This window comes from Dermacentor albipictus, chromosome 1 (genome assembly GCF_038994185.2).
Source record: "Dermacentor albipictus isolate Rhodes 1998 colony chromosome 1, USDA_Dalb.pri_finalv2, whole genome shotgun sequence".
NCBI lineage: Eukaryota > Metazoa > Arthropoda > Arachnida > Ixodida > Ixodidae > Dermacentor > Dermacentor albipictus.
Window position 1 is genome coordinate 474,551,954 of NC_091821.1, and position 18,481 is coordinate 474,570,434.

The following is an 18,481-nucleotide window of genomic DNA, read 5'->3' on the forward strand; positions in this document are numbered from 1 at the left end:
TGGTTTGATACAATTTTGGAAATTGCTTCTACATTTACGCTGTTGTATACTGTATCATAGAAATCTTATTTGTAATAATACGCTGTACTACATTCTTCCATTATTCGATGACATTCAGGGCCGTTGACATTCTGGGCTCATCTCTTTTTAGCAGGTCGACGCCTGCATTGAACATTGCCCAGTGTTTAAATGCAATAGCGTGGAACGAATTTTTTAAGAATTTCTGTCTCACCGATTAACGCATTTTTGGAGATAATGCAGAACTCAAACCACAGAATGGCGTTTTATTCTTATCATTGCCTCTTCTCAACTTCAGCCACTATGCGTGCATGTCTGAAATCAATAAACACTAGGTGACGGAACATTTTTAGCGCGGAATGAGCGAACAGCTACGTGGTGCAATAATAATAATTGAAGTCAATAGTGCCTATGTAAAGGCAGACTGATAAGACCGTATATCGGCAAAGTCAACGATGCCCGCCCCCCCTCCCCTTGCTGTGCTGTGCGGGAGGACCAGGGTTCGTCAGAAGGAGTCCATGAAGCGTCGAAAGTCGCCCCTGTAGACGTAGATGGCGCTTGCCAGGTGCACGACAGCGCTGACCAGGGATACCACCTGAAAAAAAAAAGTGAAAAAGTGGCATTATTTGGGATCCGCACATATTAGAAATTTTTAATATGAATCGAATAGTGCTCGGCACTCGCTTCGAACTCGACTCGAGTGGCCACTATTAAAATTTGTCGGATATTCGCTTGTCTTCGAATACGTGAAGGATAACAACAATAAAGGGAGAGCGAACAATGGAAGTTAGGATCTCTTCAGAATGACTCTACTGCAGCAGAGCTGCGGTTTCTGCGCTAGGGCACCAGCTTCTGAACGAACGAGTGCGGCAGGTAACTTCTGCTCAACAGTTTGCGGCCACTGTAAAAGAATTCCTCAATTTTTGGGAAGCCTGCATGCGATTTTGTTGTCTGATTTAGGGAAAGAACTTTATTCATCGATCATTCGCACTGTTGTTTCCGCCCCTTTAAAACAATGTGCGGGGCCGCGGTAGCCGCATTCCTATGGGCGCGAAAGGCAAAAAAAAAGAAAAAAAACGTCCGTGTACCATCCATTGGCGACACGTTACAGAACATCGGGTGGTGCAAATTAATCTGCAGTCCCTCGGATTAGGGCGTGCCTCATAATTAGATTGTGGTTTTGGCGCGTAAAACCCCAGAATTTAATTTTTAAGCAATGTGCGGGGCTCTAGTGCCACAATTATCTCCTTTAACGAAATCAACAGTCTACAGGCATCTGGTGACGTGTGGTTATTTATTTTATTACGGTCATTGTCGTGGTGCATGGGAAATTTCAAAGCAGTTATTTCTTATTTATAAGCTCCTCAGTCTGCCGGACGGTTATTTGCTAACGGTATTACGTGCATTTAAATATGCTTTAAACAAGCCATTTAAATAATATCAGTAAGCCTCTTTTCACCAAGAGGACTCCATTCAAACTTCCAGTTTCACTGTGTGCATAAATAAAATATTCGAGATTCTATTCGATGTTCGGAGGCTGTATCGCTCAAGTATTCGTATTCAATTCGGGAATTACTCATGGAACCCGTCTAATGGCAATATAACTCGAAAAAGAACCAGGATAACTAATAGCGGGGAAAGAAAGAAGAAAAAATAAAAAAGCAATGCAACATTGCAAAGGCAATCCCTTTTCTCCGTATCCAGTTGGTAGTTTTAGAGGCATGAAAGAGGGAGCTTTTGCTCTAGTAATTTCTTCTTTCACGTCAATACTGTGTTGTGTTGTCCATTTGGTACCTAAACATTCTGTCACCCTCCGTAATGCGGCGGTGTGTATTCTGTACAAAATAAATAAATAAATAAATAAATGAAAAAAGAGGGAAGGAAGAAAAAACTAAATAATTAGAGAAGAAACGAAAGTGTCCTTCATTGAAATTGGTGCAGATTTGAACCAGCGCTTCACATGAATTTTAGTATTAATGAACAAAGAGCCAGGATTTTCCGGGTCGCTGTAACGCCAGCGCTCTCGAGGCTCGTCGAAGAAGTGGCTTCCGTTTCACTTTGTTTTCAAACGAAGCTAGACTGTGTCGACTACAGGTTATAGCCTGACAAGGATCAAAGTGAGATACTGCATCGGGAAGTGCGTATGCGATTCGTCTGTAAGCGATATACTGCATCCTTCCGACAACAACTTTTCAACGTCAATCAAGGTCCGACGTGCAGGAAGGCCGTAGCCATACGATTTGCTGCCAAAGTTACTAGAGGGAAGGTAACTCTGACGCTGAGATCTCCGTGGTTGTGGCTTCAGATGTTCTTGTGCAGTTATTTACTAGGTTATCTCGAGCAATCATACATTTTTAAACAGGGCGAGGCAGCGAATCTCTTATCGCGTGCATAACCACTTGCGAATCGTTGCGTTTATTACTAAATGTTTTGTTAAAAGTTATCAATTTGCAAAGTCACAAAGCCGTTTGAAAAAGGAAGTTTATTCAAGTCCCAGTAATGGACATCATTCCCGTGATGGCTGAACCGGCTTAGTTACAGCTTCCATAGACAATAGCGCCACAGTTTCTTTTATTGTAATGTTAGTAGGAAACTAAATGGTTGTAACAAACCGCGGAGACAATAGCAACAACAACCGGACATCACTCACTGACGCGACGAGAGCCTTGGAAGCGTTGAAGTATCGGACGAGCACATAGATGCCGCAAACTAGGAAGACCACGCTTCCGATGCAATGGTATAAGAGTTGCTGCACCACCTGCAAGAAACATCCGCCGAGGGTAGGTTTGAAGAAAAGAATATCTGCGACGTGAATTGTGAGGTTTACACTGAAGGCCATGTGTCACATTCCAGACGACCTTAAGAGGAAGCTTTAGCTCAAGTGATCCCATCTAAATACATGTAAAAGGAGAATTCGTTTTTCTCGGCAACCACTGCACTAAGTTTGACGAGGTTTGTTGCATTTAAAAGAAAAACTTAAAATCTAATGACTGTTGGTTTCGAATTACTGATATAGGTCGTCATATTTTAATACAAATTTTTTTACTTCACTTTTATTTTTGCAGCAGTTTTGATTCGCGGCGTGTCGGATATCGGTCAAGAGTGAGCTATATGTCCAGCTAACGGTCCAGCTAGGTGCATCTCTGCGGTACCCAACAAATGGTGACGTTCCGTGGACCCACCAGCAGCGCGGAAGGGTGGCCGGGAGTCTCGGACGACGACGGCGCGTTGCAGACGCCGTTGAGCAGCATGTAGAGTCCCGCGATGGAGTAGACGAACGAGAACGCGAACAGGACCGCCGACAGGCTCTCCTCCGCGTGCGAGCAGAGCGACTTGAAGAGCACCATCGACAGGCACTGCGCACGCGTGCGCGCCGTGCAGAACGAGCGAGTGCATGTCACAACCTGAATGGGCACTGGGCGTATACGCGCTTTCATCAAGGAGGTTATTAAGATAGTGCCACAGCCATCGGACGATTGCGGTGGCTATATACCGGGGTCCAGGTGTCGAGGTTAGATAATGAAGTTCCCGGGAACACAACTCGTAAAACGGGAGGTATACCCAAAAGTAATGAATAGGGAACAAAGTTCCTGATTATCGAAAAATATGTATATATATTGCCACATCCTATATGGTCGCCGCGGGTATGTGCCAGGCGATGAGAACGACGCTGAAGTGGCGCGCGAGTGGAAAAACAGAGACGACGACGACGTCGCGTTGACTGCTCTCATAAAAGTGCTTTTACACGTCCTCTACGCCGGCTTCCCCGTCTCCTAATAGGTTGCGACACTGGTGGAGGTGCGGGGTAGGATTGTCTCATGCTCGGCACCCCTTCGCGGAGCCCTACCTCGAAAGCGGAATCACCTTCGTTCATCGAAACTCCTGTTCACCGGTACAGTCGCCGCCTGCTAGGCCTGACGCCCGAGTTCAACCCTTTGCAGGACCCTGCTGGAACGCGTCAACCTACTTCCGCCATGGCTACTGCAACTCCATCGCAGGTGACGCTGCAGAATCCTAAGATACCAGAAAGTTTCCACGGCGACGCTTTTGAGGATGTCCAAGATTGGCTTGACCAATTTGAGCGTGTCGCCACTTATAATGACTGGGGCTCCCAGCAAAAGCTGTCTAATGTCTATTTTGCGCTTCAAGACAGTGCGCGGACGTGGTTTGTGAACCGGGAGAGAAATTTGACCACGTGGGATGCCTTCCGCACCCAGCTGCTAGACACGTTCACTAGTAGCGACAGAAGAGACAACGCACAGCGCCTACTTGAATCTCGTATTCAAAAACCAAACGAGAGCGTTGCCATGTTTGCAGAAGATATGGCCCGCCTTTTCCGCAGAGCAGACCCTGAGATGACCGAAGAAAAGAAGTTGCGCTATCTCTTGCGCGGAGTGAAGGAGGAACTGTTTGCCGGGCTCGTGAGGAACCCACCGACGACAGTGGCCGAATTTACCAAGGAGGCTACCGCTATAGAACGGGCACTACAGCAACGGTACCACCAATATGATCGCAAGAGCTCGCCGGTGAATGCTTCCATTCTACCTGAGAGCTGCAGCACGTCTCTACGTGAAGTCATCAGAGAGATTGTGCGAGAGGAGATCCGGCAGCTCGGGATCTCTCCCATGGCACCAGCGGTGCCTTCTGTCGCTGATATCGTTCGGGAGGAAGTTCGAGAGGCCTTTTCGTCGCCCGACTGGCAGGCGGTGCCGCGACGATTGACCTACGCGGAAGCTGTCTGCCGTCCACCTCCTGCCACGTCGATGTTGCTGACACCGTCGCCCACTACGACGCAGCCATCACCGCCATCCCCGACGCCCTATTTTCGACAGTCACAGCCGCCGCCAACTATGCCGTATCGCCGCCAGTCGATCGCTGCGCCTCGTTTCTACAGTGAATCCTCTGCCGGCTACCCGCTTCGAAAGACTGATTTGTGGCGCACCCCTGACCGCCGGCCGCTATGCTTTCATTGCGGCGAAGCAGGACATGTTTACCGCGCGTGCCACTACCGCGCGGCTGGGTATCCAAAATTTACCAGCTGCAGTTACCCTGTGTTTGATGCTGCACGTAGCCGCGACGGAAATTCTACAAACTTTCGGCCAGAAGGTTCAACGACGCCTCGATCGCGTTCCCCCTCTCCTGCTCGTTACACCCCACCGACCCGTCGCGATTTTTCTGACGCCTCTAGGGGCAGGTCCCCTAGCCCGCGCCGGGGAAACTAGACGCAGCGACCTCCGGGGGTGAGGTTGCAAACCGGCTAGCTACCCAAGAGCCCCCATCTCCGACGATCGACGACTCTACAACTCCGACGACTCCAACCACACCTCCTGTAACCGACGCCGTCAGCGCCGATCTTGTCGTTTGCATTGACGGCCACCAAGTGGCCGCTCTCGTCGATACTGGTTCGCATTTTTCGATAATCAGTCAAAAGCTGGCCGACAGGCTGCGAAAAGTGAAGACGCCGTGGACCGGGCCCAACATCAGAACTGCCGGTGGCCAGTTGATGACGCCGATTGGCAAATGCACAGCCAGAATAGTAATCGCCGGTGCAACCTTCGTCGCCACCCTCGTCATTCTCTTTGAGTGTTGTAAAGAACTTATATTGGGGATGGATTTTTTGAGAGAGTATGGTGCAGTGATCAATGTCCGTGACCTCGTTGTCACATTTTCTACGAGTTCAGACGACGTCGACCCCGCGGAGCACCAGCGACCCCGCTTACGTACCGCCGACGACGACGTCACGCTTCCGCCGCGAAGCTGTTCCCTCGTGCCTGTCATCTGCGACAACTTCAACTCTGGCACTGGCGTCGCTGAACACATCGACGCACTGGTACTGCGTCAAGGCGTTTCCATCGCCAGGGCCGTAATTAACGTACGTGACGGACGTGCTGAGCTCCTGCTCACGAATTTTACCGGGGAACGTCGACACATTGTTAAAGGCACGGCTATTGCTTACTTCGACGAATTTACATCAATACAGGACTGCCTCTCAGTGGAGCACGCGACGTTCACTGGGGCTATGCCTGCCCCTGTGGTCGATATCAGTCCCACCTTATCCCCCGTCGAACGCAGCAGCCTTCTTGAGCTCATCGATGAGTTTAAGAGCTGCTTCTCATCCACGTCACGAGTTAGCCAGACGCCGCTCACTAAGCACCGTATTATCACCGAAGCCGACGCCAGACCAATTCGGCAGAACCCTTATCGTGTAGCACCAAAAGAGCGCGAGGCAATCCAGACACAAGTGAAGACGATGCTTGACGACGGCGTTATTCGGCCATCTAAGAGTCCTTGGGCATCGCCTGTCGTATTGGTGAAAAAGAAGGATGGTAGCCTGCGCTTCTGCGTCGACTACCGAAAACTCAACCTGATCACAAAGAAAGACGTTTATCCGCTACCGCGTATCGACGATTCACTGGACAGGCTACGAAACGCACGTTACTTTTCGTCGATGGATTTGAAAAGCGGCTACTGGCAAATAGAAGTTGATGAGAGAGACCGTGAGAAGACCGCTTTTGTTACGCCCGACGGACTTTATGAATTTCAGGTGCTCCCCTTCGGTTTGTGTTCTGCGCCGGCAACGTTTCAACGACTCATGGACACTGTACTCTCAGGCCTCAAATGGCAAACCTGTCTGGTCTACCTCGACGACGTGATTGTTTTCTCCGTAACGTTCGAGGAACACTTACGAAGACTAAAGATGGTCTTCGAAGCGATACGCTCAGCTGGTCTAACTTTAAAACCTGAAAAGTGCCATTTTGGCTTTGAAGAACTTCAATTTCTCGGTCACGTTGTTAGTCGTGAAGGTGTCCGACCTGACCCTGATAAAATATCTGCCGTTGCTAATTTCCCAACGCCATCAGATAAAAAGGCCGTGCGACGTTTTCTCGGCCTTTGCGCCTACTACCGACGGTTTATTGCGGAATTTTCGCGCATCGCATGGCCATTGACCCATCTTACCAGAGAAGATGTCCCCTTTGTCTGGGGTGAAGACCAGCAACGGGCTTTTGATGACCTACGGCAACGGCTGCAGGCGCCTCCCGTCCTCGCACACTTTGATGAAGACGTTCCTACGATTCTTCATACCGACGCTAGTAATGTCGGCCTTGGCGCAGTGCTTGTACAGCGGCAGGACGGCACCGAAAGAGTGATTGCTTACGCCAGCAGGATGCTATCCAGGACGGAGGCTAACTACTCCACTACAGAAAAAGAATGTCTCGCTCTGGTGTGGGCCGTCCTGAAATTTCGGCCATATTTGTATGGTCGGAGTTTCACCGTTGTCAGTGATCATCATGCACTTTGCTGGCTGACTAATTTAAAAGATCCAACTGGTCGGCTTGCCCGCTGGAGTCTTCGGCTCCAAGAGTTCGACTTCACGGTTGTGTACAAATCGGGGAAACGACACACCGACGCCGACTGCCTCTCTCGGTCCCCTGTTGAGACTGCAGTCCACGACGATGATGACGCGGGTTTTCTAGGCGTGCTAGATACTGTCGACGTTTCCCGCCACCAACGCGAGGACGCAGAACTGGTTCCTCTTTTCAATTACTTAGAGGGAAAAACAAGCAGCGTTCCGAGGTTATTCGCGAGAGGGCTGCCTTCGTTTTGCTTACGCCACGACGTTCTCTATAAAAAGAACTTTTCACCTAATGGCAGCAGCTACCTACTCGTCATTCCCGCATCTCTTCGCGACGAAGTCCTACATGCCTGTCACAACGAGCCGACCGCTGGTCACTTGGGATACACCCGCACATTGGCAAGAATAAGGCTAAAGTACTATTGGCCAAGACTTGCGTCGATCGTGAAACGTTACACACAGACATGCCTAGATTGCCAGCGCCGCAAAGCCCTACCCGGCAAGCCAGCTGGACTGCTGCATCCTGTTCAGATACCGCAAGCGCCATTCGAACAAATTGGCATGGACCTTTTAGGTCCATTTCCACTGTCTACTGCCGGCAACAGATGGATAATCGTCGTCACTGATTATCTTACTCGATACGCCGAAACAGGTGCTATCCAACGTGGAACAGCAGCCGAAGCAGCGCGATTTTTCGTCGAGGCCGTCGTCCTAAGGCATGGCGCTCCCGCAGTGGTCATAACAGATAGAGGATCTGCGTTCACGGCTGCGCTTCTGGATACCGTGTTGCGACTGAGTGGTACCACTCACCGAAAGACCACGGCTTATCATCCCCAAACCAATGGGCTGACAGAACGTCTGAATAAGACACTGGCAGACATGATGAGTATGTACATCGACGTCGACCACAAGAACTGGGACGAGATTTTACCATACGTTACATTTGCGTATAACACGGCTCGCCAAGAGACCACACGCGTGACGCCTTTCAACCTCGTTTACGGACGCGAAGTGACAACAATGTTGGACGCAATGCTGCCACACGAGTGCGGTGACGACGAGACTGGTGCCGACGAGTTTACGCAACGCGCAGAGGAAGCCAGGCAGCTTGCGCGTTTGCGAATCCAAGAACGACAGGACTACGATGCCCGACACTACAATCTTCGGCACAGACCCGTCACATACAACGTCGGTGACCAGGTGTGGATCTGGACTCCGATTCGTCGGCGGGGGCTGTCTGAGAAGCTCCTGCGAAGATACTTCGGCCCGTACACAGTTCTGCGCCGCATCAGCGATGTGAATTATGAAGTTGTCCCCGACAGCCATAACTGCTCCAAACGCCGGCGGCATCTGCCCGAGGTTGTGCACGTGCTTCGTATGAAGCCCTACATTTCTTCGTGACCTCCACTTTGCACCGTCTGTGCACAGCCTTCGGCGGTTAGTGCATCGGGACGATGCCTTTTTTTTTTTCAAAGGGGGGGCAAATGCCACATCCTATATGGTCGCCGCGGGTATGTGCCAGGCGATGAGAACGACGCTGAAGTGGCGCGCGAGTGGAAAAACAGAGACGACGACGACGTCGCGTTGACTGCTCTCATAAAAGTGCTTTTACACGTCCTCTACGCCGGCTTCCCCGTCTCCTAATAGGTTGCGACAATATATCGCACGTCGCGTCTGTTATCCCTGGGGTCACATCGGTGTGCGACACTGTGGCCTTACGCTTGGCGTCACAGATGGAAGCTGACAAAAGTGGAATTGTGGTAGGTTATCAACCAAGATCGAGGAGGCGCATCGAAGCGTGCTTGGCTGCGACAATTTCAATCATGATTTAGGCTGCGAATAACTTAACGCCCAATGTGATAGTGAAGTTTCACAGACGAAGTTTTTCGGAAAACACTGAGACTTGAATTCAAACAACACACACGTGTGCATGATAAGGCCTTAATTGAAGCTGTAATTAAGAAAGAAATATTGTTTATTAATTGAGTCATCGTTATTGTGTGCACGAGATATAAGAAACTCTTAACGTACCAGCCCTGCGAAAGCGGAATTGCGATGTCTACAGCAGGCAACACTTTAAAATCATATAAAGCTACTAAAGAACGCCCCGTACGGCACATATTTAAAATTTATTTCATTACACGCGGTAATCGTTCAACATTCAATTTCGCTTGACCGAGAGACTTGATAAAGTCTATGGTTATCACTGGTCATCCATTTTGCCTCCACGCTTTAGGTTTTGGGTTTTTCGGAAAGCTAACAGCTGCTTTTCTTTTTTCATTATTTTCTTGCTTTTTTTTCTTTATGGGAGGATAGAAAGCAAACCTATGCCTTGCTTCTATCCGAATTCACGCAAGAAGCGTAAGTCTGGCGACAGTCGATGGGTGACGAAGCACATGAGGAACGCCAAAATAAGCAAAACAATCTTTCATAATTCTGCCAGAGAAAGCAAGGAAATCAATACATGTATAGACGTGGAAATGGTTACAAAATGTGTAATACAGTATTGGCGACTATTACGTAATGGCAAATTTCCGAATAACCTGAGAGGCGAAAATACCACACATACAAAACACATATCCGCAAACACATAAACACATATCTCTTGACCTCCCTTATGATCTTTCGATGAATTGTTACTCGAGACCTGCTTCAGCTACTAAACTGCGCATAAATATAGTTTGTTAGCTTTATAAAGTTGGCATCCATATTGACTAATTTGCCTATATTTTACTTCGCAAAAACCACGTGTACACAAACAGTTCTCGTGTGGACATAAAGCACTTCAGCAATGCTACTTATCCAAGCCAGGAGATTTACTTGAAGCTTAACATTAATGCAATTAGCAATCTTAGGGTACTTCGCGAACTTCTCGGGGTACTTCGCGAACTTCTGCGTGTTCGTCTGTCCGCGTGTCTGTCTGTCTGTCTGTCTGTCTGTCTGTCTGTCTGTCTGTCTGTCTGTCTGTCTGTCTGTCTGTCTGTCTGTCTGTCTGTCTGTCTGTCTGTCTGTCTGTCTGTCTGTCTGTCTGTCTGTCTGTCTGTCTGTCCGCGTGTCTATCCATCCGTCTGTCCGCGTGTCTATCCGTCCGTCTGTCCGCGTGTATATCCGTCGGTCTGTCCGCGTGTTTATCTGTCGGTCTGTCCGCGTGTCTATCCGTCCGTCTGTCTGTCTGTCTATCTGTCGGTCTGTCTGTCTGTCTGTCGGTCTGTCCGCGTGTCTATCTATCTATCTATCTATCTATCTATCTATCTATCTATCTATCTATCTATCTATCTATCTATCTATCTATCTATCTATCTATCTATCTATCTATCTATCTATCTATCTATCTATCTATCTATCTATCTATCTATCTATCTATCTATCTATCTATCTATCTATCTATCTATCTATCTATCTATCTATCTATCTATCTATCTATCTATCTATCTATCTATCTATCTATCTTACGAGCAATCATGAACCAACCAGCCCAAATGCGTACTCTTTTGTAATCTATCTATCTATCTATCTATCTATCTATCTATCTATCTATCTATCTATCTATCTATCTATCTATCTATCTATCTATCTATCTATCTATCTATCTGTCTGTCTGTCTGTCTGTCTGTCTGTCTGTCTGTCTGTCTGTCTGTCTGTCTGTCTGTCTGTCTGTCTGTATGTGTCTGTCTGTCTGTCGGTCTGTCCGCGTGTCTATCTATCTGTCTGTCTGTCTGTCTGTCTGTCTGTCTGTCCGTCCGTCCGTCCATCCGTCCGTCCGTCCGTCCGTCCGTCCGTCCGTCCGTCCGTCCGTCCGTCCGTCTGTCTGTCTGTCTGTCTGTCTGTCTGTCTGTCTGTCTGTCTGTCTGTCTGTCTGTCTGTCTGTCTGTCTGTCCGTCCGTCCGTCCGTCCGTCTGTCTGTCTGTCTGTCTGTCTGTCTGTCTGTCTGTCTGTCGGTCTGTTAGGTTACTTGCTGAAGAGGGTTCGAAACCAACCGTTGGACCAACCTGGCTCGCTGGGTGTGTGGTACCCAGTGACTGCCAACGTTCAATGAACCTCTTTGTTGCCGACTTGGATCAATGCGTATGCACCGTTTGGTCTGCATGTGCCGGCTCTTTAATGCTACTCTTTGACGCTAACTTCAGTAACTGTGTATACGCTACTGCGCATGTGCCGCTCTTCAGTGACAAAGTGATCCTTTAAAAAAAACTGGCTCGCCATCCCGGCCCTGCCAAAGTGGATGTCCAGTGAAGCCATTTAAAACCACCACTCGAACTGCTGAGGGGAGTAGGGAATGCTTTATTGCTTTACAGTAATTTCAGTAATTGTAATTTAAGAGTATTAATAGTAATAGGAGTAATGGTAATTTTGACAGCAAGCCAACGCTGGTCGTATTGCCGTTTCTTGTTCCCTTTGCCGCTCCTCGTATTCACGCTGCTCCTCGGCAGTCCAAACTATGCGTTGCCTGCTCATAGCGGTGCTGCAACAACAATGAACTCAGTTGCTAGGCTAGTTCTTTTTTTTACATACAAAAGGCTAGTGACCTCGCTCGCCACGTCGCAAGCTCCCATCGCCGCGGCAGCTTGCGTAACAGTAATCTTTACCGTGAAACATATTCGGTCCTCCTGATAGCAATGCCTACGTGTTGGCATTATTATCAGGAGAACCTTACCAACTATTATGCGGTTCGTATGCTTGTCTTGCTTGCTCTTTGTTGAAACAAATGCTGTTCTGTATGTTTTATGCGTGATTCCAAAGAACGTATGCACTTTCCGCGTTATTCTGCCGATCGTTTCACGCCTGCTTCACTTCCGCCGCGGGCCGGCCCGGTAATGCACGACTTCGGGGACCTGCCTAGATTTTTGTCACTGGACGACGCCAAGAAAAAATTGACGACCATTCTACTCTGCGAAGATGGAATGGCAGTGAAAGCACTTTGCTTTTCGTTTGAGTGCTTTGACTGTCGTCAGCTTTCGCTGCCATTCCACCTTCACAGAGTGGAATGGTTGTCATTTACTTACAGCAAAGCTTTATACCTCTACCGTCCAAGGAAATTTTCGTGTCGTTGGGGTAGACAGAAAACACCCCATGTGTGGGCCAATCCCGAAGATAGTGAAATGCCGGGCCTACCCACGACGCAGGTGAAGCAGGCGTTAAGTACTCCCCATACGTGAGCCGAACCCGAAGATGGCGCAATCCCGGCCCGACCAGAGGTAGAGGTGAAGCAGGCGGTAAAAACTCCCCATACGTGGGCCTATACCGAAGATAGTGCAATGCCGGGCCGACACGCGGCGGAGATGATGCAGGCGTTGAGGACTCTCCATACGTGGGTCGATGCCGAAGACAGTGCAATGCCGGGCCGACCCGCAGCGGAGGTGAAGCAGGCGTTAAGCACTCTCCATACGTGGGCCGATCCCGACGATAGTGCAATGCTGGGCCGACCCGCAGCGGAGATTGTGCAGGCGTTAAGCACTCCCCATACGTGGGCCGATCACGAAGATAGTGAAATGCCGGGCTGACCCGCGGCAGAGGTGAGTTTGCCATTAAGGGGCTCACATACACAACTTCGCTGCTCATCCATGTTCGCAGAGTGGAAGGGCACTGAGATTTTTTATCCGCTGCTCGAACCCGCGCCCTGCGCGGACTTAGTGGCGGCGCCGCTGAGTGGCGCAACGTGTGCAGCACGAGAGGGTACCCCGGCTGCATGCACGTTTTGGCGTTGGCCACTTGGTGTGTCGCTGCATTGTTTGAATGCTAACGCATGAACGTCGACATTCATCATGAGATTAGTTTTGCTAGAATAGTTCAGTATTATGATAGACAGAAAATTTAGGTACTACTTTTATAGCAGTGTGTAGTGCCGTAACAATGGCATGCAAATCACGGCTGTTCAATATCTTGAGCCACTCACCATCCATCGAAAACGTATTCTTCAATCATGTTAGCGTTAAAATAATGTGGATGGTAGTGTGGGCATCTAAATGGAAGAAATCGTTAGTGAGAGGGCAGAGGTAGTAGAATTCGATGAAAGCATAGAAAGCGAGCAAGGCTGGCGCGAAATGCGTCAGAAAGAACATTGAAAAATGAAGATACGAGAAGGGTGACAAAAAAGGCAAACAAAAATAAAGATTTCGACTATTATTTAGAAAAAAGTGACGGCCAATGAGTTGCACGGTATATATAGTACAATCCACTTACTGTTTGTGTGAGATTCAACGCGCCAGTGACAGTCTGGATGTATTTCATGCTGAAGACGAAAGGCGCCTCAGTCAGATGATTCCCGGCTCGCAGGTTCCGCGCCTCATTGCCCTGTCAAAAAAGGGAACAATATATGCTTAGAAACTAAAAGCTTTTTTTTTTATTTCGTGAGACGGTGCTTGTTACTAGTGTGTAGCATAGTAGGTTCCGGAGAAATCCTCAAGGTGAACAGGCTTCGTATCCTCAGCTTATACTTACAAAAAGACGGGGGTGCAGGATATGCAATCCAGAAGCTACAACGCATGACCACGCTGATCATGCGCATGATGCACCGAGTTACCGCCAGGAAGAAGGGACTTAAGGAACAGGACCTGATCCGACTAGTGCAAGCTCTGATTGCGAGCCGCATTATATAGGTACTCGACACTGTATCTAAATTTCGGCAAGGCGGCATTGACGCCTTTCGACCGGCTGATACGCAATGTGTATAAGAAAGCGCTCGGACTCCCACCCGGAACGGCCACTTTTCACTTCAAGGAGACAGGGGTGTATAACAAGGCACAGGAAATCAAGGAGGCCCACTTGGCAAGCCAGAAGGAAAGGCTATAACACACGAATACGCTAGCGGGACGCTGCATCTTGAAACCAGCGCACCGACGAAAATGCCCACACGGATACAGAAAATTATGCACTCCTCACCGATTCCCAGGAGCATGCACCCGAACTTCCACATCGGACGGCGACAAGCCCAGGCGCAGGCGCTCGCGAGGAAGTACAAGAACGAACCCAATGTCTTGTACGTTATATAGACGCGGCCAGCACCTCAATAAGCACCGCATTCGTCACCAGCGTAGTCGACAATCACGGGACAGAAATAATTGAGTCGTCGCATACCAGAGCGAGCGTTGCGGAGGCGGAGGAACTAGAGATAGCATTAGCCATCACGACGAGACCGCACTGGGAGTGCGTCATACCTTTGACGGGCTCTCAGACAGCATGCAGACATTTTTCCAGGGCCAAAACATCCAGGGCCGCACATCGCGTTCTGAGTGGAGAGCACCATACATACAAATCGTGTGGACTCCGGGGCGTGAGTCCTTACGCGCAATCTGCAGGCACACGCCTACGCACGAGCGCATGTGCACCGGGAACCGTGAGAGGGCCGCGCCGAACCCAGACTAATAACCTACACGCACATCCTACAACATCATCGCCTTTGGCGAATAACACTACCACCGCCTCACAATGCTACAACGTGAGAAGGAACCGTAGTATGGTGGAAACTCCAAACAAACGCACGTCCACACTATATATATATATATATATATATATATATATATATATATATATATATATATATATATATATATATATATATATATATATATAGGGTCCCTCGCACGCCATACATCTTGCGTTGTATTCTTATAAATGCCCAAACTGCGATCAATGCGCAGCGCTTTACTGCATGGTATGGGCTTCCACAAGAACACTAGTTCTCACACCAATAACACACCCCACTACACGGCAATGGAACGCAGCGCTGTCCAGCTCCGTCTTACCGGACCAGCTCAAACTGGTCAACCAAACGAGAAGGGCAGCTAAGGCCACTGGACTCCTGGACTGAGGGAACCACCCACTGCAGAGTGGACGAGGTAGCTGCGCTCACGCACTCATTCGTATAAACTTTATTCTCTCTCACACGCACACGTTAAAAGCAGCTAAGTTCAACACATTCGCATGTGTCTTACCCGCGTGTCCGTCATTTTAACTGTGCCAACTTAGGTAGACAGCAAATCCGCTCAACGGCGTATATATAGTGGAATATCGAGCTATTCCTTACTCACCTTTTTTGCTTATTTTTGAGCCAAGCTGTTAAAAGGGTACTAAAGGCAAATAAACATCATCCGCCTGAGTTAGTAAATTACCCTACTACACTACCAAAAAACGCAACTCTTGCCGCCAGAAGAAGCTTGGTAAACCAGAAACGGCTCTAAAAGGAAAGACGGAGGGCGACGCCGTTTGAATTCCCCGCAACAGCCTACCGTAATGTCACAGGTTTTGAGGGCGCCTGGTGGGACCTAGCTAATTGTCCACCGAGAAAAATGCCTTGATGTCAAAGGTTTTGACGGCGCCTGCCCGGACCTAGCTAACTGTCCATCGAGAAAATTGGACGCTCTTGTGTTTAAACGAGCCACAGATTAACATGGCAAATTTCAAGAGCTTTTACTTGAGCCCAAATACGAAAAAAATACGCCTTGAAATCTGTGACGTCACATTAAAGTATACGAGGCTTGGGTTTCAGCGCGAAATTTAAAAAAAAGAAATAGAACTTTCAGCTTCTTTTCTTTTCTAATACTCAACCTATTATCGTAACATTCACAAAAATAAATTTTCATGTAAAAGTATTTATCTCTTTAAACTGATTTAGTGTTTCTTTTTAGTGAGATCTTTAAGGGTGATTCCAAAATTGTTTTCGTGCGGTAACGAAGTGTGGCGGCGCGCAGGGTAAAAAAAAAAAGACCAACCCTTCCCCTACCGGAATATGGGGCTATAAGCGAAGCTTGTCCTGCGCGCCCCTGACCTTCGTCATGGTTAAGTAACTCACAGGTAACGTTGCCGGATTGCTTCGGCCTCCCGCTCCCTCAGCTTGGGATCTTCTCGTTACTGTCGGATTGCCTGGGTTCGGGCCGCTCTAACGGCTGGATCGGCGGGCCGACGGCGAGCCCTTTCACGGGTGAGTTCTCGCCGCAGTTCGTCGAACGCTGCCCGTTCCTCGGGGGAACGCACAACGCGTAGCCGTCCCATCCGTTTTCCGAGACTAAACTGAACGGTAACGAAGCAACACCCAAACGAAGCCGGCGCAGTGCGCGTGAAACCCTTTCCCTCGCCGGCGGAAACGAAACGGCTCTGATTGGTTGCGCTCGTGGCGTGGGCGCGCGCCTATGCAGCTGAGCCACGCTCCGGCGCCGGTGCAGCTGTCGACTCATCAAACCGCCCTTTCTCGCAGCTGTTCTGCTCTGCGCTGGAAAGTCGCTGGAAAGCTTTCGTTTCCTTCCTATTTGGCTTGCCCAAAATTTGTGCTCACGCGCTACAGAAATGCGTCATGTGATCATGCCATGCTTTCCGCCAGCAGGCTTTCCGCGCTCGATTCGGTCCCCTGGCGCTCGAGTACACCTAGGGGACCACATGTCAAGGTGTCACCTCGCGCTCCCGGGGCGACAAGCAGTTGTTAAATGTGCGATGGGTGCGGTCTACGAGATACTGTTGACGTGAGGTAAAGTTTATATCGGCTAAACCAGCCGATGTATCTATGGCCGCTCAGAACATGCCCTTTATCGAAAGGCTTTCGATAAAGAACAGAACATCGCTAATATTGGCCGTTAAAATCGGAGTTTATAGGAAAAATTCGAATTGTCAAAAATTTTACCGGCGAGTGCTTATCGGATTTTTTTCGACGAAAACACGGAGCCCTAGTTATAAACGATGCTATAAAGTCTGCGGGCCTCGAAACGTGTTAACGTTTAAGGAGGTCAAGATTTTCATATTTTAATAGTTACCAGTGCTATTTACCATAAATAATAGCAACAGCTATACGGACTTTGATTATTTTTCATTGTATGCCATTAGGTCTGATGCTTTTCAATATTTACAGTTTACTGTTTACAATTTACAGTTACCGCCGAGAGTCGTGTTATGCATGTGACAGGTCACCTGACATCATGGTTACCTACGGTTCCTTCCTGTTAATCTTACTCCAGCTCGTGCCAGTTTAAGGCGTTGCGTAAAGTATTAAAAATATCCAAATGCGCAACTTTGTTAGTGATATCGCGCCTAAAGCGTACTCAAGGGTTGGAGTTGCGTTTATATATTGTAGCTGGTCGCATTCACAGCTTCTCACTATAGCTTGCCAATAAACCTTTGCAACACGGTTTATCTTTGTGCGACGGCTACAGTGCCAGTGCTTGCGCGACATGCGTAGACGCATGATTTCTCAACGCGTATCCACGTACTTGGTCGTCGACGTGCTCGCTAGACGTGGTAGCCGCCGAAACCCAGCCTCGGCGGATGAACCGCGCGAACGCCGCCACGCCCTCTCGCATGGAGCGCAGCACCACGCTTGTCATCGCTGCAGGACGTGCGAGGCCAGTCTCGATGAAACTCTCCTGCGTCGACACCTTTCCTGCACGACCACGCCGTGCAATAAACCGCACTGCAGTAACAAGTGCCTCTTGGCACGCAGGCTTACACACGAATACACGCGTATGAAGACGCACGCGCAAGCAGACACTCGCCTGAACAAGCACACACACATGCGCACGCCTGCAATGGCAAACGAGTGCAAAGGGTGAAAGGACGCGTTTACGGCATAGTGAGAAAATTAAACGCAGCATAAACTTATTTAATGTCAGAATCAATGTAAGCGAACGCAATAGCTAAGCGCCTGCTGAATACCTTCGGCTCATTTTGCGGGGCCGTGTGCCAAGCTAAAAGAGCACGAAGCACCAATCGACTGTGTACCTCGCGGTGACGCTATAAATTTGGTATGGCAGAATATATATGGCGATAATATACAGAGCATCCCATCATGCACCAATATTGCCGCGCGACTGGCCACTCGATGCACTTTGCGTGTATTCGCGGGCTTCTTTCACACTCAGAAAATCACTCTTATATTTATTTATTTATTTATTTATTTAAAATACATTGAAGGCCCGAAGGCATTACAGAAAGGAGTGGGTGAACATAAGCAAAAATATTGTGCGAGATATAAAGCACGCATTGAGCAACAGAAAGCTGTATCAGGTGACTTTCATGTTGCTCTACAATTTTCTCATTGACACTTTTCAGCTAATTATAAGATTACAGAAGTTGAGCAATTAAGATTAATTAAGTAATTAGGGGGAATGCCACAAAAAATCTGAGTAT

General features: G+C 48.6%; 1 protein-coding gene across 1 annotated transcript in view; it reads right to left on the reverse strand.

Annotated features, from left to right (window-relative positions):
- Window positions 1-258: 258 nt before the first annotated feature.
- The window catches only part of LOC135908888 (uncharacterized), a 27,104-nt gene continuing 8,881 nt past the window's right edge, over window positions 259-18,481 (reverse strand). Inside the window, exons 2-6 of the mRNA XM_065440728.2 lie at window positions 17,566-17,735; window positions 13,553-13,663; window positions 3,201-3,374; window positions 2,669-2,776; window positions 259-613 (exon numbers count right to left, since the gene is read on the reverse strand). Coding sequence (XP_065296800.2) covers window positions 524-613; window positions 2,669-2,776; window positions 3,201-3,374; window positions 13,553-13,663; window positions 17,566-17,679 — 597 coding nt within the window. The 5' untranslated portion in view covers window positions 17,680-17,735 and the 3' untranslated portion in view covers window positions 259-523. The remainder of the gene's footprint in view (window positions 614-2,668; window positions 2,777-3,200; window positions 3,375-13,552; window positions 13,664-17,565; window positions 17,736-18,481) is intronic.